The sequence below is a fragment of the Medicago truncatula genome, chromosome 3, assembly GCF_003473485.1.
Source record: "Medicago truncatula cultivar Jemalong A17 chromosome 3, MtrunA17r5.0-ANR, whole genome shotgun sequence".
In the NCBI taxonomy this organism is placed as follows: Eukaryota; Viridiplantae; Streptophyta; class Magnoliopsida; order Fabales; family Fabaceae; genus Medicago; species Medicago truncatula.
In genome coordinates, this window is record NC_053044.1 from 4,074,395 (window position 1) to 4,101,098 (window position 26,704).

Sequence of the window (26,704 nt, forward strand, 5' to 3'; positions counted from 1 at the left end):
TGAACAAAATAATATTGCATCTCTCTAAAAAAATATAATATTGCATCGTTAGGTTAATTTAGATTCTTTATAGGAAAATTTGCAGGTACCTTTGAGTTTTGATTAAAATGATGGTGTCATTTAATTTGGGAAAGGAGAGTTCTTTCCGGCAGCAACCATGGTGGTGTGTGGTGGTGCAGTGGTGGTCAAAGTGGTTGTTGAATTTGTGATTTACTGGTGGTGGTATGGGTGTGTGGGGACATGAAAGAGAGAGTGTAAAAGATAGTATAAAAAAATAATCAAGTGGTTGAGAGAGTATGATAGGAATATGTTCCTCATTTAATCTAATGGACATGATCAACTTTTCCATGGTGAAAAAAAACTCTCATTTCCCAAATTAAATGGCATCATCATATTATATACTTATAGCTAAATTGACTTATTTTAAAGCTTTTTTATAACTCAAAATCTTAGGTCTAAAGCCTTTATTTGGGTGACTTGACCCTTCGACCGGTCATGACGTCAATAAACAAATCAAACGGGATAAATTATTAGAAAAGAAGAGAAAAAGTATAGTTTAAACTTCCATTACAAGTATACTTTAAATAGTAATATTTCTCAGCAATATTGGATTAGCAGCCGGTCGGCAGCTGCAGGAATACTAAGGGGGGTGTATTGGATTAGGATTTTAAAGGACAATTTTTGTTTAAAAAAGTCTTGAGGATTTTAAAAGACTTTGCAAGATTTTGATGACTTTGATGATTTTAAAAGACTATTAAGGATTTCAATGGATTTAATTCATAAGATTTTAAAGGATTTGAAATGATTTCAAGAGATTTTATGAATTTTAAGAAATAATTGAAAAAAATATCATAACACACTCTCTTTCACAAAATCTCAATAAAGACTCTTTTATTTATTTTATTTTATTTTTTACGGGAGAGCTAGAGCTAAAGAGAGAGAGTGAAGGAATCAGAGAGAGAGAGAGAGAGAGAGAGAGGTTTTTTTACGGGAGAGCTAGAGAGAGAGAGAAGGAAGGGGGGGGAGAGAGAGAGAGAGAGAGAGAGAGAGAGAGAGAGAGAGAGAGGAGAGGAGAGGAAAAGAGAGAGTAAGAGAGAAGGGAGGAGAGAGAAGGAGAGATAATAAAATCTTAAAAGAAAAAAACAATCCTAAGAAATCTCATGTTTTTATGAAAGACTTTTTCATTCTAAAATTTCACTAGAAAATCCCACAAAATCCATCAAAATCTGATTTATTAAACAATCCTTCGAAATTTGAATGATTTTGAATACCACTAGATTTTTTTTAAGTGATTAAGAGTCTTGATTGAATACCACAAGACTTTTTTTAAATGACAAAGAATCTTGATTGAATAACACAAGACTTTTTTTAAATTAGAAAAAGTCTTGATTGTGGTGGTTCCTGTCCCTGGATGGGTGGGTGTTTTCTCCTCCGCGACGTAAGATGGTACAATAGTCCAGAGGGTGGCGCCAACATTGTGTTTGTGGTGGTTCTTGTGGTGGTTGATTTCATGGCTTGTTTTGGTTTGTTTCTGTTCAAGCTGGATCGACTTGCGCTACTGTTCTGCCGTTCATGTCTTATGAATTTGGCATCTGGTTTTTGGTGAGCCGAGTTTTTAGATAGATTTTGGTGTCTGCTCTGGTGGTTCGTGAGTTGAGGGGTGCCTTGATGATTTGTGTCGGGAGTCTGGTGGACCAATCGCTTTTGCTTCGAGATCAGGAGCTAGTTTTTTGACTCATGTTCTTTTCGCTTTGTTGGTGGCTCCTCCGTCTTACCGGAAGTTGAGTGGTGGTCGCGTCCGATCGTTTCAAGCAACATATCATTATTGGCTGCTTTATTGATCTTTGTTGGTGGTGTCAGATATTTGTTGTGTTGTTGACTTTTCACTGGGTGTTTTGGGGGCTTTTATTTTTCTTATTGTGTAATACTTGGGATTTAATCCCCTATATATAATATATTTTTCCATTCAAAAAAAATTGATGTGATTCCCCGCACAAAGTGTGCGAAAGAGAAGCAATGATTAAAATTTTACAACAAACAAGTGCCAAGAAAGGTGAGGCACCGCAAAAATAAAAAAATAAATTACATGCGAACACCTAAACAAGGAAACGGGTGTTGCTACCAACCATGATAACTAAAATTAAACGACGGTCATTTTGCTTTCAGCCACAAAAAGGAATTCAGTTTCACCTTCTTAAATAAGACGGAGGGATTTGATCTCGTATTGTTGAAAACACGGTTATTACGATCCTTCCAAATCACCCAGACATAAGCAAACCAAATTACTTTGAAAACAAAATGTGAGCTCCGAGGCATACCGGACATTAATGTAAATTATGTAAAATGTTCTCGCATCTGACTAGGAAACACCGTAGATATGCCCTTAATATGTATTCTTAGTACATCCTTAGAATACATGTTTGAAGGATTAAATGTTTTTTTTAATCAAGGGTTAAATCTCACATGTTTTAAATATGAAGAAGTGAAATATTTAGTGTTGTGTTTATTCACTTTATTTATTATATATTTGTTTTTAATTTTTGAGGGTATAAAATGATTTAGAGATTGGAGGTAAATTGATTTTATCATATTTTGATTATTTAAAGAAGAATTAGTTTTGCTTGTAGAACTAGTTTTACTTAAAGATGAAATTTGTAACTTTTGATTTGTGTTTATTAATTTTAACCTTACATTTATTATTAAATTAACTTTTTTACATAAATACATATAAACATAAATCATTTTATATTCAAACCACTTTTATCCGGAACCAATTCGTTTGAAATTAACTATTTTCATCGCAAAACCAAACATGCACTTAGTTTTTCGGCATTAGAGTATGTCATGGAATAAGTGCATGTTTAATAAATGTTGAATGAAATATATTACAACAGAAAAAGCATTATGTATAGCACAAGGAGTGCCATAACATAACACTATGAGTTTAGTAAATGATTACAATGCCAAAACAAACTTAGACAAACGATAAAATTACATGCCATTACACAAACAAACTAAAGGATTAAATCATCAATTGTGATAATCAAAACCAAAAGTAACGATTTTTTGCCTTCTCGACGTAAATTGAGGAGCTTAATTATGCTAACAATTGCTGCAACAATTCGTCCTTGTTAAAAATCTGATTGTTTTTTTCTCTTCAAATCAACCAAACACGCGAAACCCAAATTAACTATAAAACATATCGAAGAGATTTTGAATTACTGCCCATGTGACCAATCTAATGCAATACTTATTTATAGCTTATTAATGTTTACGCATTTGATTTATTCGTTATTACATTCCATTTAATTTATTCTAATATATGATTCTTTTTTTAAAGCTTTTTTCAAGTGAGACATGTCTGAGGTTGCACAAATTGAAGGACGTGTTAGGTACTCCGCGTTTAAAAAGACGGTTAAGGTTATGATAACGCCGACGGACTCTCTTGACAATTTGAAGGCACAACTTAACACTTATTTTGAGCATCTTGGTGAAAATCAATATACACGTCACTTGTTTGGTCAAATGCCATGCATAGACCTAGGAGAAGATAGAGATGAATACGCATGGAAAACGACAAGCTATATGCCTTTGCTTATTCGCGACGACGGCGACGTCGGATTTATGTTTCGGAAAATGGTGGAAAATAATATATTATATATGTATGTTCGTTCCATATGCAATTGTGTTGAATGTAAGTAGGGATTTAATTTAATGATGTGTAATGAGTTATTTAATTATGGACACTTAGTTATAGACACTTTGTAATGTTTTGATGAATTTCAAACGTTTGTTTAATTTTAACCAAATGTCGGTTTAATTTAATTATGGACAATTGTAAAAGATATTGTATTTATCTTGTTTATGTCCGAGTTTCAATCTTGTATGAATTATTTTGCCTTTGGAAATGCTCTGGTTTAATTACAGGTAAAAACTTGCCGAAAAAATGGCTTGGAAATGTTTAGAATTATGCAGAACTTGCTGTCTGCATAATCAGTTTTCCTCGGCAGTTAACTCCCGAGGTTTTCCTCGGCAGTTAACTGCAGCCGGATTTCAAATTCCTCAGTAGTTAACTGCCGAGGGGCAAAAGAGTAAAATACTCGTGTGGCACAGCCTTATGTAAAGTGTAAACAGCAATTCTCATTATTTTTTGTTGACAAGACCATTTTTTTAGAGAGTTGTTGTTCCCACATTTGGTTTGGCTGTGCCACACGAGTAAATTGCTCAAATGCCCCTCGGCATTTAATTGCCGAAGTTTTAGAAATCCGGCTGCAGTTAACTGCCGAGGAAAATGTTATAAGAACAGAACAGCATAGGAGTTTCCAAAACTCCATTGTTGCGTTTTTGATTATCCAAGGTGCGATTTTGAGTCATTTGAAGTTATTCCAAGCCAATTTAATCACAAAAACAAGTAAGTTTTTAGAATCCTATTGCATTGTTGTTTTGTGGTCGAATTGTTTGTTATTTTTTGTTAAAATTTCGATTATATAGGTTTGATTATATTGATTTGTTGGTTTTATGATATGTTAGGATAGTTTAGGTTAGAATGGTTAGAATTGTTGGAGAACTTTTATTGAATTGTTAGGTTTTGATCGCCATTTTTTTTTTAATGTAGATATGTCTCAGAATCAGAATCAGGGTAACGTTCAGGGTGATGAGAAGAACAAAGAAAAATCGCCTATAACGTTGCATGAAATTGTTTGTGATGGTTCCGAAAAAAAAGAAGGGTTCGAAGGTGCCGGTGTACAATCACTCGAGGTTGAGGAGGAGCGGAAGGACATGCTATTTCGGTCCTCAACCAAAACAAGGTACCGCAGGGACTGTAGCGGGCAACCCGATTGATTTGTCTGACGACGAAGAATGAATGTAATGGCTTTTAATGCCTAATTGTTTTGGATTTTTTTATGTTTTATTTTTGTGTCGTGCACATTTTGTTTGACATTATGGTACTTAGAATAAAATCGCATTTGGAATAAATAAATTTGAAAAGTGAATAAATAAGATAATTATTGTTCCATTCAAAACAAAATATATGTTATCACATTACATTGCATTACACATTACATTACATTACATTCCGAAATTTACCTTCCAACTTGCAACAATCATCAAAACAAAAGAATGAGGTGCATTCCTTGACACTTGAATACCATTGTTCAAGATGCTCATCGAATGCTGGAGTCCTGCCGATTAACAAGTTTGAATTGCCCCATCCAGAGTAAGACAATTGTTGCAGTTGGAATGTGCATTCCAACTCCAACAATTGTGTTACCTTTGAATGAGATAGATTCAAACCTGTCAAACAACATGACTCAAGCATTTCGCCAAACACTTCATGTTTTCCCTTTGAAAAGAATAAATTTTTGTTAGACTTGCTTTAGGTGATGGTATTCAAGTGCCACCGAATTGAGGTTCAATCCTTGACACTTAATACCTTCATCTAAACCAGCATAACAAGAATTTAATATTTTCAAAGGAGAAACATGAAGTGCTTGCGAAATGCTCGAGTCCTGTTGTTTGACAAGTTTGAATTACCCCATTCAAAGGAAGACAATTGTTGTAGTTGGAATGCACCTTACTCTAACTAATGACGATCTTCTGGCAGAATCAAACTTTTGATGATATCTTCAGTTGATCTAAGCAACTTCACCCGCATATCGATCCACTGGAACATGCTGTGCTCCCAAAACATGCTCGTCACGTTTTTGTCGTTCGTTAATTCCACCCACGTGAATGATACTCTCCCCTCGTCGAGCGTTGAATGTTTATACCAAACGTGTTCCACCATCCTTGTGTCTCTGGGGTTGACTCCTTGGTTGAATTCAGTCAGTTCATCCTTGAGACCTCTTAACGTTACACCAAGGCACCGAACCTTCAACCTCTGAGGTTCTCCGCTGTTGAATTGCGCATGAACGTCGATCCACCCGGCCATTGTTTTAAATCTACACAATAAGAAATTAAAAACAATCAATGAAAAACTCATTCAAACATTTCATCAAACACTTGATGTGCACATTATACATAGACTCTAAAATTCATAAAAATGTACTCAAAAACTAAAAAATAATAAATCTACTCAAAAACTAAAAAATAATAAATGTACTCAAAAACTAAAAAATAAAAACATTTATAACAACTAAAATGTAAGTTAATAGCATTATAATTACTTACTTGTGATTTTGTTGAATAAATTTGGTTGTGTTTTTTAGAGAGATTTTGAGAGAAATTTGAAGAAATTATTTGGAAGATGAGATGAATAATGGATGAGAGGAGATTCTGCCAGGTTTGTAGCAGAAGATCCTCGGCAGTTAAGTACCGAGGTTTTCCTCGGCAGTTAACTGCAGCCGGATTTCTAAAACTTCGGCAATTAACTACCGAAGCAAAACTGTCGAGGAAAACCTCGGTAGTTAACTGCCGAGGAAATCTGATTGCAGGCAGTGAGCTCTGCATCATTCTAAAACATTTCCAAGCATTTTTTCGGCCAGTTTTTACATGTAATTAAACCAGAGCATTTCGAAAGGCAAAACAATTCATACAACATTGAAACTCGGACATAATATTAATTAAACCAATATTTTTATACATTAAACAAAGTAAAAAAATATCATGAAATTAAAAATAATGTCATCAAAGTACAAATATACAAATCAATGTCATGAAAAACTAAAAAACAAGTCCTAACAATAAAAAAATCCTACTACTGGTCCTGGTCCTGCTGATGGTGCCTCCTCCTCGGCCTCTGGCCTTGCCTCTTGGTCAAGATCGGCACGATCTGCTCCCTCATATGGGTCATGGCCTGAAACCACTGCTGAGGGGTCATGCTCATGACCTCATGGGCCAACTGTGCATCAGCGTAGGCAACAACGCCGCTAACCATGTCGTAGGCGTCAGGCGAGCTTCTCGCCTCGTACCGCTCCCACCGGTCTACAATGATCTGCTCTTCATTTGCAGGCCTCGGAAGATCTCTAGGGAGAGGTGGCAAAGTATGAGGGTGAGACACCCTAGTGTACCATAGCATATAGCCATCAGCCATCCGCCATGTCTGCTCTCCTGCCTACTCACCCCAATCGCCGCTTTAAGCGTGTGAGTGCGGAAGTCGACGAACGCCTGCACAATGTAAGGGAGTGGGAGCTCTACAACATCCGTGGGATGTCTAGGGATGGTCTGCATGTATCCGTACTGCCTCAAAACCCTCTCGGGCAAGTGACGGTACACCCTACGGACACCGCACATAATCCAGCCAGAATACCAGAAAACATCCTCGAAGTCCTGGATCTCTCTGTGCTCCTCGTACGGCCTCCAGCATACATCATCTAACTGTATACGATCAAGCAGTGACCGATACATGATCCCCTCCTCGTGACCCTTCTGGAGCTTCCACCTCGCTGCAACCGGATAGTTTTCCATGTAGTCAGTGTTGGGATCAACACTGTAAAACCCAGGAAAATGCGCCAAAAACCATGCATGCACAAACCAAACAAATAACATTTATAAATTATTACGCACGGAAAATATAACAAACAAAAATAAAAGTTAACAAAAAAATAAAATATAAGTTTTCTTATAGTGAGCAGTGTCACGCTCCCCCCAAGAGCTTTGTCTCCAGGCCTACACGCATCAGCTAACTCGCCGTATAGGTAAGCGAGCGTCATCCCTCCCCAGGAATAATTACGCATCCCTGCGTAGCCGTCCTCCATGGTCGTCAGATATATCAACTCGATGCGCTTGTTGCTTCTATCGCCAAACAACAAGCATCCGATCAAGTAGAGAAGGTAACACCGGACGCAGTAAGTCCTAACCCTCGCCAGCTCCTCAAGCTCCACTGGATCCTCCGTACTAGCCAATAAGTTGGCCCTACCAAGGTACGTGGTATAAAAGTCCCTCAGCCTCGGGTAGCTAATGTACCCACCGTACTCCTGCCCGCAAATCTTTTCCGCCTCCTGCTGCGACACACCTAGATGCCTCATAAGTAGTGCCGCTCCCTCATGTTTCGGCATCTTCTTTCCATGACTCAACATCCGCCCCTCAATCGGAAGATGCGTGAGACATGCGACATCATCCAATGTCACAGTCATCTCCCCCATGGGCATGTGAAAGATGCTGGTCTCAGGATGCCACCTTTCGCATAAAGTGATCAGCAGGGCATGAGGCACGGTGGAGTACCCCAAGTAAACCAAGTCATGTAACCCGCTCTGCCTAAGCGGATCCCAAAACCAATTCTCATTCCCGTTTGGGCGTCCGAGAGTGAGGATCTTAGCCCCATGATTAATCGGTTTAACCACACGGAGCTTACAAACCTGAAATAATAGAAAAATAAATATAGTTTAAACAAACACACATATAAAGAAAACAATTAAACATAAAAAATAGAATTAAAAAAAAACATATAAAAGTGGATATAATAATTAAACAAACACACATTTAAAGAAAATAATAAACATAAAGAAAAAACATTTAAAAAAATTACACATATAAAGGTGAATATAATAATTAAACAAACACACATTTAAAGAAAATAATTAAACATAAAGAAAAAGAATTAAAGAAAAACATATAAAGGTGGATATAATAATTAAACAAACACACATTTAAAGAAAATAATTAAACATAAAGAAAAAATATTTAAAAAAATTACACTTACATTATCTGAATTATACCAAAGTGGCAACACCACATGACTGGCATAAGAGTAGAGCAAAGATAAGTCTGCCGGTCCACCAGGAAAGGGAGGGTCCACAGGTAACACCTCCGGTGCAGCAGCTGCTGCAATGTCGTCATCGTCTCCTACATGCTGCTGCTGTGGTATATGATCCTGGTCATATCCACCATCAGTCACATCGTGGTGTATCCTGATCCTGATAATTCAGGTACTCCACCCCAGACTGGTCAACAAGCTGTGACGGGTCAACAACCTGTGACTCCTCAGGCTGTGTAGCCAGAGAGCTCCCTGAACCATCTCCCCCCGACCTCTGCCTCTCCATCCGGTGGCTCTGAGTCATCGTACGCCTACCACCAATCATCTTAGATGGATCAATGGAGTCCTGATCGGCCATATCTATACAAAAAATAATAAAATTAACATCATTTCCATAACCTAATCAAACACATTAAACCTAAACTAAACATAAACATAATCAAACTCATTAAAAGTACAACAATGAACATCATTTCCATAACCTAAAATCATTCAATATAATCATCATTACAATAAAATTTATGTCCATCATTTCCATAATAACCTAAACATCATTCAATAATTAACATACACTTAATCATTTCTATACAACTAAATCATTTGTGTCCATCATAATTCTTGTAACCTAAACTAACTAAAAAATCAATATACACTTAATCAAACTATAATTAACATCCTTTATATCATTTCCATAACCTAAACTAACTAAATAATCAATAAAATTGTCATTGAGACATTTTATCAAACACTTTGTGTGCAAAGTATAAAACATATTCAAATTGTGTTCATTTGCCACCATTCAAAGCCACATTATGATTTAAACAACATAGGCAACAACTACATTCATTTATCAATTCCTAAACTACACATGCAATCATCGAATTGTCAATTTTAAAATCAACCCTAACCACATACAAACTACTCTAATTTTTTTTAAAAAATCAACCTAAACAAATTAACATTATGATTAAAATGATTGACACAACTTACTTGTGATAATGTGCAGTTGATTTGCTTGCTATTCGTGAAAGAAGATTTGGTGAAGATTGGAGAAAATTTGTGAATTTTGTGAAGTTTTGGAAAATCGGGAAGTCTGGTTCTGCGTTCTGGTTTAGTTCAGATTTCCTCGGCAGTTAACTCCCGAGGTTTTTCTCGACAGTTAACTGCCGCCGGTTTACTAAAATTTCGGCAGTTTACTGCCGAAGGGCATTTTTGTAAAATACTCGTGTGGCACGGCCAAACCAAATGTGGGAACAGCAATTCTCTTTTTTTTAAAGGAGATCAAATTAAATATGCAATTTTTTTATGAAAGAAAAGTTAAATTAAATATACAATTAATTCATATTAATACGGTAATCATAAGTATTTTGTCAAAAAAAATGGTAATTATAAAAATTAAAATTCTTTAAAAAAGTATTAATAAATTAAATGAAAATGATAATTTGTGTCCTTAAGTGTTAAGAGTCTCGCATCGGATAGGTGATGGCCTGACAATATGTTTATAAATGGGGGTGATCATCACCTCTTAAGCCGATTTTGTGAGATTGTGTTAGGCCCAACCACTATTTTTAAGATTAAGATCATAAATTAGAAAATAAGATTGTCAAAACTATTATATTATGTCAAAAAATATAATAGTGAATCATACGTTAATATAGGACCATGTTTTATAATTTATTCATGTACATAAAATTTTACTCATATATTACTATAGGGGCATTAACTTCCGGTTCTAAACCAAGCACGGGCTAGAATTTCAATTAATTTTTTTATTGCATAAAAATTAATTCAATGGCAAATTTATTATTTTATACTCAATATATCGATAGCACACATCGATATCATATTTTTAATTGAATATTTTATATAAATATTATCACTTATATATTAATTTGGATTGTTTGTATCGTTAAACAATAATAATTTACAGATGTAACGTTGAAATATTTATCTTTAACGTCGAAATATTTTATACGGTTGACTAAAATTAATTCCGAAGATATGAGTTTTTTCCCAGTGTTCTGCCTATAATTGAGGTGTTGGGTTAACATACAATGAATTGTCTCCATCAAACGAATAGTCTATACCATCTATTCTTATATATATTCTATAATTTCTAATGCATATACCCTTATATATAAGTAAATTTTCAATAGTGTAAAAATTAAGTACTATAAACACATGTGTCAAGCACGGGTTAGAATATATTGTGTTGTATTAAGTATCTCTTAAAGTCCAAGATTAAATAAAAGAGGGGAAAATATTAACGAGTGCCTTGGGCACTCTTTTAAGGACATGAAATAGTAAATTTTTGTGGAAAATTGTGCATTTAATGCATCGGAAATTGAAGCGTTGAACTTTTTTAAGGAATAATTTCTTAATTGGGAAACCTTAAAGAGTGCTCTTAGGGCACTTGTTAACAAGACACATAAAAAGAGTGGAGGTTGACCATCAAATAGATGAAAAACACATATATTTAATCCTTCAAATTTTGGATGAAGATATGGCATCACTCTCACTTTTGTGATTGCCCTTTCTCCAATGTATTGATTCACTTTTGTGAAAAATGCATTTTGAAGACTTAATACCTATTAATATTAGGCACTGCATTGAGATTTTTTTTCAGTCTTATAAGATCTAATGTCTCACTTAAGACCCTCATTTTTAAGTGCGATCCATATTTTTTTAATATTAAAAATTTAAATGTAATGATATAAATTTATTGATGGTTGATTAACGAGTCTCATTTAAAAAAATTGTGTGAAATGTTTAGTTGAAGTGATTGAGTGTTTTTTTGGTCAAGTAGCCTAGTGGTTAGAATTCAACATTTTCAAGGTGAATAAATGGGGTGTTCGGGGTTCAAACTGCGGCCCCTGCATATAACAATGCATGTCCCTACCAACTGAGCTATGCTCACAGAGACGAAGTGATTGAGTGTTTACTAAGTATTACTATTAAAAATTTATAAATGAGTGTCGTGTACACGTAATACCAATTTAATTAAGTACACAAAAATGAACGTCTCTATTGTGGATGTTCTAAGTATATTTAATTCACTATTTTTTTATTAAAAAAAGCAATTCACTATTTTGTTTATAAATAACATTACTTTTTTTTTTTGCTCCTAAAAAAAAACAGTACTTTGCTATGTGTATTATTTTGGTACAAGCTATGTGTATTTTTTATCTGTCCGATTTTAAGATAAATTTATTTTTTTTTCTAATTTTTTTTCTCGCACAATCCTAAGATAAATTTATTTTTTTATTAATTAAGAATACATTGGAATAAAAAATATGTTGAGGCTTATATTTATATTAGAAATCGTAACTATTGTCTCTAAGAAAAAATTGTCCGTAAATAAGAGTATTATTTTAGTTTGCTAGATACAGTTGCTAGACCCATTTAAAAACCTGTCACATGCTTGACCAAAAAAATAAAAATTGCCACATGTTCGTTTCCAAAAAGCAAAATCAACTGCGGTTGTAATATTCAAGTGTGTCAAGTAGTCTTAAGTCGATGGTTGTTATTCATGGGTCCATGATGGACACATTCAAGCATAGGTCCATTATAAACGTCACCTAGATCATCACATAGGCTCAAGAAACCTTCATTGATGAAACTTGCTTAGATGATATGTTTCTTTTTTCCTCAATTTTTTTTGGGATAATCATGCAAGTTCACAAGTCATTGGAATAACAATTTTACATGATTTTTGATAGATCTCTACAGAGTATTATTTATATTTGTAATGCATAGAAAACAAAACAAGCTTATTACCTGCATGTCGCGTGCAAATTCATACTCATCATCTGTATCAACTTTAACAATCATCGCATTGTTCTCATACTCGACTGCAAGCTGCACAAATTTATTGAAGGTTACTACTGAGCTTTCAAATCAACTACTCTTTATTTACCAACATTGGAGCAAATACCTTCAAATTAACAACCATACTATCAATAGAAATAAGCTATCCTCAAAAGTTTAAGAAATTAACATAAAATATGTAAGTTTGTTGGAGTAAATAATCAGTATGGAAATAATTGGTAGTTCTGAGGAAAAGTAAATCAAAGAGTTATAGAACTAACATGATTATTATAATGCAGTTTGTCCCTTGATGGAAGTAAAAAAAAAAAATATTCAACAAAGGATAATAACTATTATACAAGTTATGGCTTTAACATTTCAGTAGAACATATGTAAAAGTAAAATTACTTTGATTGTAAACTGGTTGCGAAGTTGTAGTCATTTCTTTCTAGTGTTATTTAGAATGACGGCTTAAATACAATTTTTGTCTCTCGTTTTCTCAAATTCACGACTTTGATACTCCGATTTATTTTTCACGAATTTGGTCCCTACACAATGTACACATTATTATTTTTTCAGTTTTGGTCACTCAATTTTGAGGATTTTTGGCAATTTTGGTCCCCAAAAGTGTAAAAAATTATCAAAATTTAGGGACCAAAATTGCAATTACAAAAGCGTCGTAGTCAAATTCATGGAAAATAGTATGCAGGGAACAAAACGATGAGTTAGCAAAAAGTTTCATAACTGCAGCTGTTAAAGTTCCATAACAAAATGATGCATAAATTGTAAAGCAATTACAACTGTGTAGTGTGAATTTGCAGCATTGCAATTAAAACTCACAACAAAACCAACTAGGACTAATGGAACATTGATTGAGTCATCACAAATTCACAATCTAAAAACATATGCATTAGCCTGTTCAAAGAATATTCAATATGCCTTGGATCTATTATGTTACTTCAGATGTCATCCTCAAAACCTATAAACACAGAATATTCCACAAGTTCCAGAATTAAGCTCATTTTGTTGCATTTGCAGGAAACCAGAATCCCAACATCTATTTTAACAATTGCTAGAACAGCAAACCCGACTCTAAAGTAGACAGATAAATAAACGCACGAAAGACAGAAACAGTTGATCACAGAGTTTGGTCAATTGAGCCTATGACTACAAAAAACAAAGTGGCCGTTGTTGTTTTCTATTATGCATTGCTTAAGGTTACAAAGTACAAAGTTGTGATTAAATGCTACATTCCATATTACAAGTTTACCCCTATGCTGCGGTCAAGCGCCTGCCTACTTATCATGAATGTGAGTCAAACTCAACATTAATACATTCAAACAATAACAACCAAAGCCTTTTCCCACTAAATTAAGTAACAATGCATTTATCCAAGATTGGCTTCATCCTTTTCCCACTAAGAGGCTGATGATGATGGAATCTGTTAAGAGACTCACATTGGACGATATAAGGTCTGGAAATATGTATATAAGTGGGAGACATCGGTCACCTTAAAAGTCGGATTTGTAGGGTTTAGTTAGGCCTAATCCACATTATATGATGCCTTCAGAGTCTATCCAAGATCTGATGGGCCACTCGCAGTCATGTTACGCTTCAAATGTCTAGTCCTAAGCGTGATGGGGAGGTACGAGTCTTGCATTAGATGAGATAGGAAATGAAAATGAGTATATAAGTGGGAGGCATCTGTCATCTTTCAAACCAGTTTTGTAGAATTGAGTTAAGCTCAATCCAATGGTGACTGTCTATCCTTGTAAATTGTAATAGCAAGGGACCGTGTTCGAATCTACGAAGGAACAGTTTACATGGCCTAAGTGCCTCCCCCTATTAATTAAAAACAACATGATTCACTTCATATCAATAAAAGAGTATGAAAACCTTTCACTCTCCTCACATTTTCAAGCTCGTGTACAAAGAATAACCTAAATATAGTTTAGAATACAAGACCTTGCTGACCATGTTATCTTCTGCATAAAGATTGATAAACATCATGAATACTCAACCTGACTAATGCAAGATTTTGACATGAGAACAATGCTCTTGCAATAGATACAACATATGTTTGTCATTGATCAACCAAACAGACTGTCCAACAGATAGATACTTTTAAACTTTGAGTTCCAGGCAAATGAATAAAATTTCAAATTCATACCACAGTGGACAATTTTAATGAAATTAGTAGTTTCACACGACAAATCTAAAATATAACACAAATGAAAATATGAAATATAAAGCATGTCATTATAGTTATACCATCTATTGGAGTTCAATTATTACAATTAACTGTTAGTTTATGCCAATAATCAATTCAAATTGAATCTACTTCTAGGCAAGTTAAACTCTACTAGTCTGTTTTACTTCTAGGAAAATCTTTAAGTTTGAATTGGCTTATTTGAGTTTATTGACTGGGATAAGCACTTGTTTGTAACACTGTTTGGGAGAGATTATGAAAACAGTGACATGTTCATAAAGCCATTTTCAGCTTATTTTCACAAGCTCTCTAGGACAGCTAATGAAAACAGCTTATATAAAAACAATTTACTTTATTTTATGATGATATTTTGTTTGATAAGTAGCATATAAACAATTATATGATAAACGCTTATGCGATATGCGCTAAATTAATCTGTTTATCCAAACCGGGCCTAAATATTCTAAGGAGTTGAATACTTTAATCTAATTTTTGGTGAATGATTACTAACCCTTTTAACAATCTAGAAAACTATTAAAAACTAAAATGGTCATCTTAAAAAGCAGACTCTTTATCCGAGGCTGATACAAGTAAAGGTTGAAGTAAATACATTTCACTAGCTCAAAATTTTAAATCAAAACATGTGACAGGAGCAATGGTTAAGCATTTTCGGAATCTAACATACCATTTCAAGTTCTTGAGCCATTAAGATGCATGGACCACACCAAGTCGCGTAGAAATCAATAATAAGAGGAACATTTCTATCTCCCTTCACCAGCTCTTGAATTTCTTCAGCTGACAATTTTTTCTGCAAAATTTGAAATTTTTATAACATAGAATTCACAAGAGAAAAAAAGAACACAGACCCAAATTTAGTATTAAAAAAACAAAGCTATTAGAAATGACATACCACAAGATAGTCTTCTTTAACATGTTTTCCTTTAGGTGGTTTGCAAAGCAACTTTCTATTGTTGAAGTCGGTGGATATGGTGAGAGGATAAGGATGTTGATGTGTTGAAGAAGAAAAAGCAGAAGAAGAGGGAGAAACAGAGAGAGGTTTTGAAGAGAAGGTTGAAAAGGGTGAAAGAGTAGATAGTTTGTGATGTGGAAGAGTGTAGGAATGGAAGAGAGCCATTGAAGATGGAAGATGGAAGATTTTAGAGAGAGAAAGAGAGAGTTTTTGAGTGAGGAAAGAGAAAGAGGGTTTTTGAGTGAAGGGGTTTATCATATCTATCTTTGTACTTAGAACTAGATAGGTCTCTTTGGTTTGTCTTTCACAGTTCACCAGTTACGGTTACTGTTTTGAGTTGAGAATTGTTGTTTACATATTAGATAAGTTGCACAAGAGTACTTTACCAAAAATGTCTTCAGCAGTTAACTGTCGAGAAAATCTGAAACCTGTTTTTTTTTTTTTTTTAACAAAAATCATAAATTGTCATTAATAATATTTATTGATTTTGAATGTTTAAATCATTATTTTGGTACATTTCAAACAATTGCAGTATTATATTTATGCGTATATATCTTAAGAATAGCATTTAAATCAATGTAAAAATTAAGCATTTGAATATTGTTTTGCACATTACTTAAATAAAAATAATAATAAAAAATCAATAAATATTATTATTATTATTATTTTTTTTTTTATTTAAGTAATGTGCAAAACAATATTCAAATGTTTAATTTTTACATTGATTTAAATGTTATTCTTATTAAGATATATACACATAAATATAATACTGCAATTGTTTGAAACGTACTAAAATAATGATTGAAACATTCAAAATCAATAAATATTATTAATGATAATTTATGGTTTTTGTTAAAAAAAAAAAATCAGGTTTGAGGTTTCCTCAACAGTTAACTGCCGAAGTTTTCAGTAGTATTCCTCGGTAGTTTACTGCAGAAGTTTTCCTCGGCAGTTAACTTCCGAGGTTTTCCTCGGCAGTTAACTCCCGCCGGTTTACTAAAACTTCGGCAGTTAACTGCCGAAGGGCATTTTCGTAAAGTACTCGTGTGACACAGCCTTATGTAATGTGTAAACAGCAATTCTCCTGTGTGTTTTAGATTTCACTTCAGTTTGTGGTTTGAATGTACTTTTAGATGTTTCTAACTCAAGAGATAAAAATGTTAAAATTGTTAATTTGATGTTATGTAAGGTGTTCGAACCCTAACATCTCCACTTGTCTGTGTGCGTGTTTATAATGATTTGGTCATTTCGTGTACCAAAAAAATATGGAAAATTCTATGGTGAAGTCATGAGAATGACTTTTCTGATGAAGTTAACACTATAGCATCAAAAGTGTTGTGAGTAACACCCAACTGTTTGTAGAGTGACATCAAAAGTTCAGTCCTCATAGTATCATCAATTCATCATATTAACAAGAATATAATTAGTCTAATTTTATCCTACATTGTTTTAAGTGTAACACCCCACAAAGTGTCACACTTAAGACTATCGCATTGTATCAACAACTTGTTTGCATGTTAAAGATGCCAACGGTAAAATAGTACATGTAAGTCCAAGATGTTGCAAGCATTACTAGATGAATTACTATTGATCATTAATCAGTAATCAACAATTTAAAAATGAATCAAACATTAAGATTAAAATTAACTTTTTCAAAAAAGTCAGTTTCATGACTGCACCGTAGAAGCTCCCAAAAAATATACTCCTTATGTCCTGTTTTAAATGACTTAATTTGAAAACATGCACCGTTCATAATACATGTTTTGACTCTAGGCATGGCAACAAAACCCATACCCGTGGTTACCCACCCGAACGAAACTCAATTTGACGGGTTTTTCCCGTTTTGACTAGGTTTGGGTATGGGTTTGGGTTTTCCCCGATTTCAAAACATGGGTATGGGACGGATAACGGGTATATAGGTACCCACTCCGAACCCATACCCAAACTCGTCCCGAATGCAGAAAACTACCTTATGTTGATATGTCATGTTATTTTGTTTGATAATTGATGTGTTATAAAAACTACTATCGATATTTAAAGGAGCAACTAAATAAATCGGTCTAACAAATGTTAAAGTGAACATATTGTTGGATAATGCATTAAAATATTTCTCTAGGGGTTGCAAAAAAACTTCTATTTTTTATTATTAAATGTGGGGACGGGGATGGGACGGGGATACCCAAACTCGTCGGAGAAGGGATGAGGTTCAATTTCTCATCCCTGTTGGATATGGGTAGGGTAACGGATAAATATATAAGAATCTGGTATGGGGACGGGGAATGCAAAACCCGTCCCCACCCCGCCCCATTGTCATGCCTATTTGACTCTATTTTTTTTACTAATATATAAAGACAAAATATATCATATAAGATGTTGGATTCTCCTTAAAAAAAATATGTTGGATTCGTTTCGATGAATATTTTTAAAATATCAAATTTTCATAATTTTTTCTAATAGATTATTAAAGATATTTAAGTTTAAAATTGTTCATTGGCATACGTGACATGCTCAATTAGGTCACATAATATAGGATGGAGGGAGTATTTTTTCTTTATATATTTTTTTTGAAAGAAGGTTTTGAATTATTTTTGAATGTTAAAAAAATGATTATAGAGACTATGTGTTGACATTATATTTATATATTCTTCACGTAGTCTCCTGACATTAGTTTAAACTCTGTTAGTTGGATGTTATGATTGGGGTTCAAACCCCAACATCTTTGCTCTCAAACTAGTCTTTGACTTGAAAGAAAACACGAAAAAGTAGTCGATGATTCCAAAATTCGTTAGTCATTGTAGTATCTGAAATGGTTGTTTGTCTAATTTTTTAATCACCAAGAGTATGGGGATAGAAATCAAATTTTGAGCTTTTATTTAGTTGAGTTTTTTTAATAATGTTATAAACATGTATGAAAACAATTGTTGAAAAATTTAGGAGTTTAAGATTAGTAAAACTAATTTTGTTTTATCAAGGACTAAACCCGTGTACAAAAAAAAAGTATAAGGACTAAAATATCTATTAAAATTAAGTAAGAACTAAACCTAAAAAGTCGTCATTTTATAAAAATCAAAAACATATTTAACTTAAATACTTTTTTATACATGCATCCAATCATATCATGTCAGGTAGTTAGATGTTGAGACATTTTAAAAACTTAGATATATGGGTAAAAATATTTTACGTCGTCGGTGCATAAAAATTAATTTCATAAAATAATATTATTTTTTTTCTTCAGATAGCCTAGTGGCTAAAAATTCACGTTTTAAGCTGTCATAAAATAATATGTTAACATAATTCCTGTAATTCTTCGAGATCATTCTTTTTATATGATGCCTAAGACACGCTTAGGTACCGTTTGGCCCGGCTTTTTTTTCAGCTTTTCTACGTTTTTAAGGAGAAGTTAGGCCAAACACAATATCAATAAAGTACCTTCGAAAAAGAGTACTTTTTTTAGAATGCATAAAATTGAATGGAATGAGCTTTAACCAAAAGTTGTTGAATGCTACTTCAAAAAACTATTTCTCCCCAATTTATTTCACAAGCACCTCTCTTCAACTCCCGCCGGCAACCTTTTGTTTTATTTTTTCAATACGCTTTTTTCATCCATTTTATTTTTTTTATTTTTTTTAACCGGTCCATTTAATTTTTTAATGAGGTTCCATTTAAGTTTATTATCTATTTTTTTAAGGAATTTTATTATCTTTTTATCACTTATATATTAATTTCAATATCTTTTGATCATCACAACCACGCAAATATTTGTATTCACGCTGTCAATGAATGACACCGAATATTTTTATTCCCTTTCTTCAACCACGAAAATACACACACATTAGTGTTTAGAGTAATACTTTATGTTCCTCTTTCTGTTTTTTTTTTGTTATGCTAATGCGTATAATTTTTGTTAGTGTTGTGTAATGCGTATAATTATTTTTATAAAATTTTGATTTTAATTAAAAGTACAAGTGTAGTTGCCTAAAAAAATTATACTTATATATAATTTACACATTTGTATTGTAACAAACTATGCATATCTTTTTCTTATTAAAAAAACTAAACATATCTTTTTCAATGACACCAGCAATGTAACAAATATAATATTATATATATAAATTCTTATCTTTTTGACCAACACTAAAAATATGGTATTCTTATAACAAAATTTGTTATAGAGTATAATTGGAAAAGAAAAAACCAATTATTCTCATTATATATACACACATATACATATTATAGATATGATTGAGCGTGACGAAGAAAGCAATATAAATGAAGAAATCAGTTCATATAATCCAGGAAGAGTGCAAGATGGAGGCTACATGAATAAAGTTAGAAATCAAATAGGAGTTGCGTTGATGGAGAGTAGAAATATTTGAGTTTGTGATGATTTATGTCTTTAAAAAAATGATTATTGTTTTTAATTTTCCAAACTACTTTGATATTATTTATGTTATTATTTGAGCCTCCTTAAATTATTTATCCTATTCAAATATTTAACAAGTCGTTTATATGATGATACAAATTTGTATTCATGTTACACAAAATAAACGTCATTGTGTAAATATAGTATTGGTAAAAATATATCTTTTATATTTTAAACATTTTTTCCCTTAAAAAAATATTTTAGACATTTTTTTATTTATTATGTTAATTCATAATGAATTCAAAGTTTTTTTATTTATAGACAATGCATAAATATATGCAAGGTCCCGGGTTCGAACTCCAGACACCACCAAAAAATAATAAATTCAAAATTTTGTACAATATTTTGCCAAACAGCTTTTAACTCAAAAATAACTTTAGAACTAAAAAAAAAATAAAGAAATCAAACAGCTTTAACCTTTTTCTTAAAGAGCTTTATTTTAACTTTGTTTTAAAGTAGCTTTTAGACCGAAAAAAAGTCTGGCCAAACGGTACCTTAGTATCTCAATCAAAGACGACAAGAGTAGCATTAATATTTTATTTTATGTATATAATAATTTGAAATAATAATGATAATTAAAACATAATGTTTCAAAAAATAATAATTAAAACACATAAAATATTTCGTCAGACAAAACGTTGCACTGATTGATACTAATACAAATATACCATCCTAGTTATGGTAGCATAAGTTCTACATTCAACCATACTATTAGCCATATTATCATCCCTAAAAAAAAAAAAAATTGCCATATTATATGCATATGATAAATGTACAATTTTTCAAAATAACTCCTCACAAAAAGTAGGTAGATATCATTCCAAATATCTCGAAACAGTCCACGTATCAGCAAGAGGTAAGTAAATTCTTTCAAAAAATAAAGTTAAGTATAATGATGAGTCCTAGTAATGAAGTCGAAAGGTTTCTTATCTCCTCCTTCTCTCTTATGAGCCGTCATTAAAACTAGTCATTTATCTATCAAAGAGGGGTGATTTAGGGTCAATTTTGACTCAAAATCACCTCTCTAACTCGTTTTTCTCTTTCATTGAAATAAGCGATCTTCACATCTATTTCACTTTTTTCTTCGTGATTTCGTCGTCTTAGTGCGACGTTGTGTTGTTCGTCGTCTTTGTGCGGCGTTGTTTTTTGTCTTTATTGTTTTGTTCAGGTATTTGTTCGGTTCAGATTGTCAGATCAGCTTAGATCCAGTGCAGATCCAATCAATGACTTTGGCGTCGTCAACGTTGCAGATCCGGAGGCATGAGTATTCTGGAGACTTGAATATAGTAATCTGTATAGGCTTATGTACTTTGTCGTTTTATGCTATTAACATGGATGTTGTGAGTTTGTTTGCAGATTCATCATTTTTGTTTTTTGCGAATTTGCATTGTATCGATGCACTCTATCAATTTGAATGAATGAATATCATTTATTTTTGTCAAAAAAAAGTAATGAAGTCGAAAATGCGTCAGTAGTTCGTGGGAGAGTATTGGTTAAGTAACCAAAACAAGTAAGTTTTTATGAAAAAATTGTGTAATAATTACTTAATCAAAATTAACATTTTATATTTTCAAGACAAAATTTCTATTTGTAGATTCCTTAACCATTGTCCCGAGGGCACTAATTAGCAAGATCATATATATATATATATATATGGTTTTGCTACAATAGACCAACTCATTTTATTTATGGGTATATTTTCATTTTTGGGTGTAACCAGTATTTTAAGGGTGTTATTAGAAAAATTCTAATTTCATATAATGAAGTTTTTATAAAAATGTTAGGTACAAGATTTAAAAAGAATGCTGAAGATTTATGTTAAAAAAATGTAAATTATACAAATATCCACTCATTAAATTGGATATTTTTAAGAATGAGTTATCCTTAAAAAACAAGTAGGAGTAGGTGAGATTTATTAAAAATTTAAATTACATAAATATTCACCAATGTTTTTAGGTGAGGATAAATTAACATCTCACATTAAACAAATATAGTGTAGGATCTAAATATTTCAATAAAATATAGGGAGTTACACAAACATGTTAACTTGATTGGACATTGATGAAATTATAAAAACAAATATAGAAAATACAATTATTTGATGTCGGCACAATAACTAAAGATGAACTAAGGAATATTCTATCAAAAGGTAAATTGATAGATTTTTTTACCATAAGAACTCATTCTTCCATGAATGGCGTAAGTTTACTCTCTTGGGATTCACACTCATTGAATCGGTTTCAACAATTTAGGATATCTACATTTGTTGTTGATACACTTATATGTGCGACCTCTGGTACCTTCTGGACAATCAGCAGCAGTTTGACAAACAGGTAATGCTATAATGGAAAAAGGATAAAAGAATAGATTATCATCAATAAGAATGCCAATATGAAATAAAATATGTATGAACTAAAAGCTAAATAAGGAAATTTTAAAAAGGTTGAAAAAATAGATTACCGTTAAAATTCTTTGCATCAAAGAAAATGGAATTCAATAAAACCATATCATAAACTAATGTGAAAGTTTTAGCTAAATTTTTCTCTATGTACATGTAACAAATATAATATGATTTTTTCACTTTATAATGTATCAAGCGCATGATGCACTAAAAAAAATTACCTATAAAGGAGTTGTAAGAAACCCTCCCTAAAAAACAGAATAAAACAATGTTACTAAAATAAGATAAAATATTGTATACTAACTACAAACTAAATAAGGAAATTTAAAAAAGGATGAATAAATATACTACCATCAATGTTTTTTGCAGCAAGGAAAAGGGATAGAAATAAAACAATAACATACACAAACTTGAGAGTTTTAGCCATATTTTTCTCTCTATACATGTAAAAAATTTAAATATGATATGTCCACTTTATAATGTACAAAGGGAACAATGTGCTAAACAAAATACCTCTTAAGGAGTTGAAAAAAACCTACCTTCATTTTGAAATCATTATTAAGTGTATTCTAAGTATATCGAAGTGTTTCCTTTGTCCCTTTGGCATACTTATTAAAGAGGTAACATAGAAAAAAATTAATCATTAGAATTAATTTATTTTTAATTAATTTCTCAACCTTTGAAAATAGAAATGATAAATTTTAAAATTTAATAATGCACAATCGATGTAGCAACATAGTTATGAACAAATTGAACATATTATATATTTTTGGTATATAACATCATCAGATTATAGGAAATGAGTATGCAATTTTGTATTTGCATTATTTCATCAACACTCTCATTCATATAAATTCTTTGATTCACATTGGTATCAATTTTTTTATGAAACATGTTACTCATTGATGCATTCAAGAATCCCGAATTTCAATCATCCATAAAATAGTACAGTGATGATTCGTAACAAAAACAATTTTTTTTGTAAATGATGAGTTTTTTGGAAACAAAAATTGGAAGTGCAAAAACATATTTTAATCCAAAGTATTACTTAACTAAGCCGTGTTTTTTAATGAATTTACTCTAGAAAATAATATAACTTAATAACCATTTTGTTTATAAAATAGAACAATAGCACCCTTATATATTACATATTTAGAAATATAATATAATAATGTTTTATGACAGTACAGTAGAGGTGATATGTGAAATGTAATAGATAAAAGCCACATCAAAGTAACTAAAACAAAATATAAATTATACAAAAACAGAATTAAATAATCTCATTTTACATTTAATTACTATACTTGAGAAAGAATTGACTACATTTAATCACCTATTTGTTAATTTTGTCTAACAGAATAATTATTTTTAGGTGTTGTTAGACTGTAATTTATCGGGTGCTTTTCGACCGATAAACGAAGGTTTAAAGCTGCAAAATTCTCTAAGTTCATGATTGGAGTTGCCGAGTTCGACAGATACTGAGAGTTTTTGACAGATACCACCATTCGACAGGCATTGGAAGTTTTGGATAGAAAGGTGGAAATTGACAGGCAGTTAGAGTAAAGAAGTTGGTTACAAGCGTCCAGACACGTCGAAGGCATTCAGTTCTCGACGAAGACATGCAGTTTTTAGCAGTTATTTTCTATATGTATATATAATAGTTTTTCATAAGAAAAAGGGTTGCAAATCACTTATAGAGTTCTAGAACTCAAAGTACTCGCGTCCACATAAAAGAGTCACAAATTTTTTGTAATCTGGTTTGCCTAACTACATTTACATTAATGAAATGCAATTTACCTTTTTTTCTATTTTTTTTTTAATGTTTCTGCGTTTAAACTTTTAAGTCTTTTACTTGCATTTTCTTTACTTATCTCTGTCCAAAGACACTTATCTTCATACAAAAAACGGTTTTCTTCATCTTGTTCATAAAACAACCTATGAATATGATGAACATTCATGTATTTTTTAGAAAAAGATTGCACAACATGTCATAAGAATTCTGGTTTGATCCTGCTTGTAATAATCATAAATAGTCCCATTGTTTACCAAAAACACCGGTAAACAAATTGGTGAAGTAGATAAAATAGTCACAAGAAAGAGGGGGTTTGAATTGTGACCCTTTAAAATTATCCTGAAATTAACTTTAAAAGTAATTCTCAAGTAGTTTACTTGGAATAGTTAAGTTAATATTCTGACTTCAGAACGTTATGAAGTTCATACACAAAAACTGTTTAATAAAGTAAATGTGCAAGTGTGTGTTGTGTATACTATAATTAAAGAGTATAGGGAAGAGAGAAAGAACACACAGAGATTTATAGTGGTTCAGCCAATGTGGGTTAGTCCACTCCCACAATCTTGAGAGAGTTTCCACTATGATATTTGAGATAACCTCTCAAATCCTGCACCTTACAATCTTTGTTCACCTGAATAATTACAACCCTGTATTCTCTAAGCCTCAGCAGGCTTGCACCTTGTTGCTAAGTTAACCACTTAGACTTTTACAACCTTTACTCAAACTAACACTTTAGTACCCCTAAAGTTAGATGAGATTATGTTTACAATTTGTAAGAGGTTTGAATGTTTGAGAATCAAACAGAAGATGAGGAAGAAGAAGTTATCTTTGAAAAAGATAACAAAGAGTATTGATGTACACTACAAGAAGGTAAAAAGAGCCTTCAGTGATAATAAATTTCAATTGCAAGAGATTCAAACAATTTAAGTTATTTTCTTGTATGCTTTGCAATGATGCAGGTTTTGCTGAGGCCTTGATCTCTATTTATAGAGTCTTTGGGCTCATATAGCCGTTGTAAGGTGTCCAATGGTGTTATGCCATGTGTCCTAGGTCCCACAAGCTTTTACTTGAAATTCTGGGCAAACATTCTGATCACTGATGAACATCAGAATGTTGTTGTGTTCATGATGATCTTCATCTGGGTTCATCATGTATGAATGAACACATGAATTTATGAGCGTGTCATATGCTTTTCATATGAGTTTCTGGGCAATAACCAAAGTATGGGCTTTTCCACATACATCAAAAAGTTACTCCCTCCGTCCCTAATTATAAGACCCTTTTGAGATTTTTTTTTGTCCCTTTTTATAAGACCCCTTTGTTATTTCCAACTACATTAATTATTTCTTTACATACATGCCCCTATTTATTATACATCTTTTTCTTCAATCAGCAATAAGTAACATATGGAAAACATAAACTAACTCTCTCTCTTAAGGATAAAATTGTAAAAACAATAGTGATTACAAACAACTTTAATACAAATATCCGCTTTCTTATTCCCGTGATTTTAGCAAAAGGGTCTTATAATTAGGGACGGAGGGAGTACTTTCCCATATTTGCCTAGGGACTGGTGCAGGAGAGATAAAGTGGATTTTGTATCTTCATGCCCATGTTTTGAGGGATTGTGCGGTCCTTGTACTGTACCAATTCCCATGTGTGTATATATCTGAATGAGCAAGACAGATTTGCTTTTTGCCTTTTCACCTACTGTACTGTACATAAAGTAAGCATGTGCAGAGCTGAACATTTTGACCATCAGAATGTTCCATCTGTTTCACTTAGGATGATTTGTAAGACTACCATTAGATGTAATCAAATCCTAATAGTGAAACAACAATGAAGAGTAGTGATATTAACCTCTAGGATGATATTCCCTTGTGGAATATTCCTAGTACATCAATGTTCATAGTCTTAAATGAACATTGAGTATCCTTTTTGACATAATCCTTGCATATGCCTTTATTGCTTGATTGATCCATGTAAATCTACTTTCCTGAACATATATCAATGTCACATGTGCCTTGCATGAACTTGATCAATGTTCTTGAGATTCTTGTTTTGTATAAGAACAACCTTCTGATCTCTGCTTGAACATTATGATCTTCGAGCAACATTCTGATCTAACTTTCGACCTCAGTGTTAGATCATGAATTCAAATGTCCTTTAATTTCTTGATTCTTGGTATGATTTAAACATTGTTCCAGTCTTAGTAAAACACTCAAGAGCAGAAGTTAAATACCAATGAATTAATCAAAGTCCATTAATTCTTTAATCATATTGGTTTATTATCTTTAAAATTAATTAGGGATATTGCCTCAACAATTGGCACGCCCAATGGGACCCTATTTGTGCAATTTTCGGAAGAAACTTCTAAAACTTACAAATTTTTTCTAAGTGTTATTGT

At 32.4% G+C, this 26,704-nt stretch overlaps 2 protein-coding genes across 2 annotated transcripts; both read right to left on the minus strand.

The window, feature by feature from the left end:
* Positions 1–6,594: 6,594 nt before the first annotated feature.
* On the minus strand, positions 6,595–15,974 carry LOC11420592 (thioredoxin-like protein CITRX, chloroplastic). Its single transcript, XM_024778230.2, has 5 exons — positions 15,622–15,974; positions 15,397–15,519; positions 12,473–12,553; positions 8,642–9,055; positions 6,595–8,297 (listed from the first exon to the last, which is right to left on the minus strand). Exons 1-4 carry the CDS (start codon positions 15,937–15,939, stop codon positions 9,017–9,019), a joined length of 561 nt encoding a protein of 186 aa, XP_024633998.1. The 5' UTR covers positions 15,940–15,974; the 3' UTR covers positions 6,595–8,297; positions 8,642–9,016.
* A 6,041-nt stretch (positions 15,975–22,015) lies between these two features.
* Positions 22,016–22,985, minus strand: LOC11420593 (uncharacterized). The gene is made up of 3 exons (XM_003598436.4): positions 22,857–22,985; positions 22,727–22,753; positions 22,016–22,443 (listed from the first exon to the last, which is right to left on the minus strand). Exons 1-3 carry the CDS (start codon positions 22,948–22,950, stop codon positions 22,331–22,333), a joined length of 234 nt encoding a protein of 77 aa, XP_003598484.2. The 5' UTR covers positions 22,951–22,985; the 3' UTR covers positions 22,016–22,330.
* Positions 22,986–26,704: the final 3,719 nt, after the last annotated feature.

Coding starts and splice junctions, on each gene's coding strand:
- LOC11420593 (XM_003598436.4), bottom strand. CDS start 22,950: ATGTATAGAGAGAAAAATATGGCTAAAACTCTCAAGTTTGTGTATGTT. Junction 22,754..22,856: donor TGCTGCAAAAAACATTGATG/GTAGTATATTTA, acceptor TCTGTTTTTTAG/GGAGGGTTTCTTACAACTCC. Junction 22,444..22,726: donor TTCTTACAACTCCTTTATAG/GTAATTTTTTTT, acceptor TTTCCATTATAG/CATTACCTGTTTGTCAAACT.
- LOC11420592 (XM_024778230.2), bottom strand. CDS start 15,939: ATGATAAACCCCTTCACTCAAAAACCCTCTTTCTCTTTCCTCACTCAA. Junction 15,520..15,621: donor TTAAAGAAGACTATCTTGTG/GTATGTCATTTC, acceptor CAAATTTTGCAG/AAAAAATTGTCAGCTGAAGA. Junction 12,554..15,396: donor TGGCTCAAGAACTTGAAATG/GTATGTTAGATT, acceptor AAATTTGTGCAG/CTTGCAGTCGAGTATGAGAA.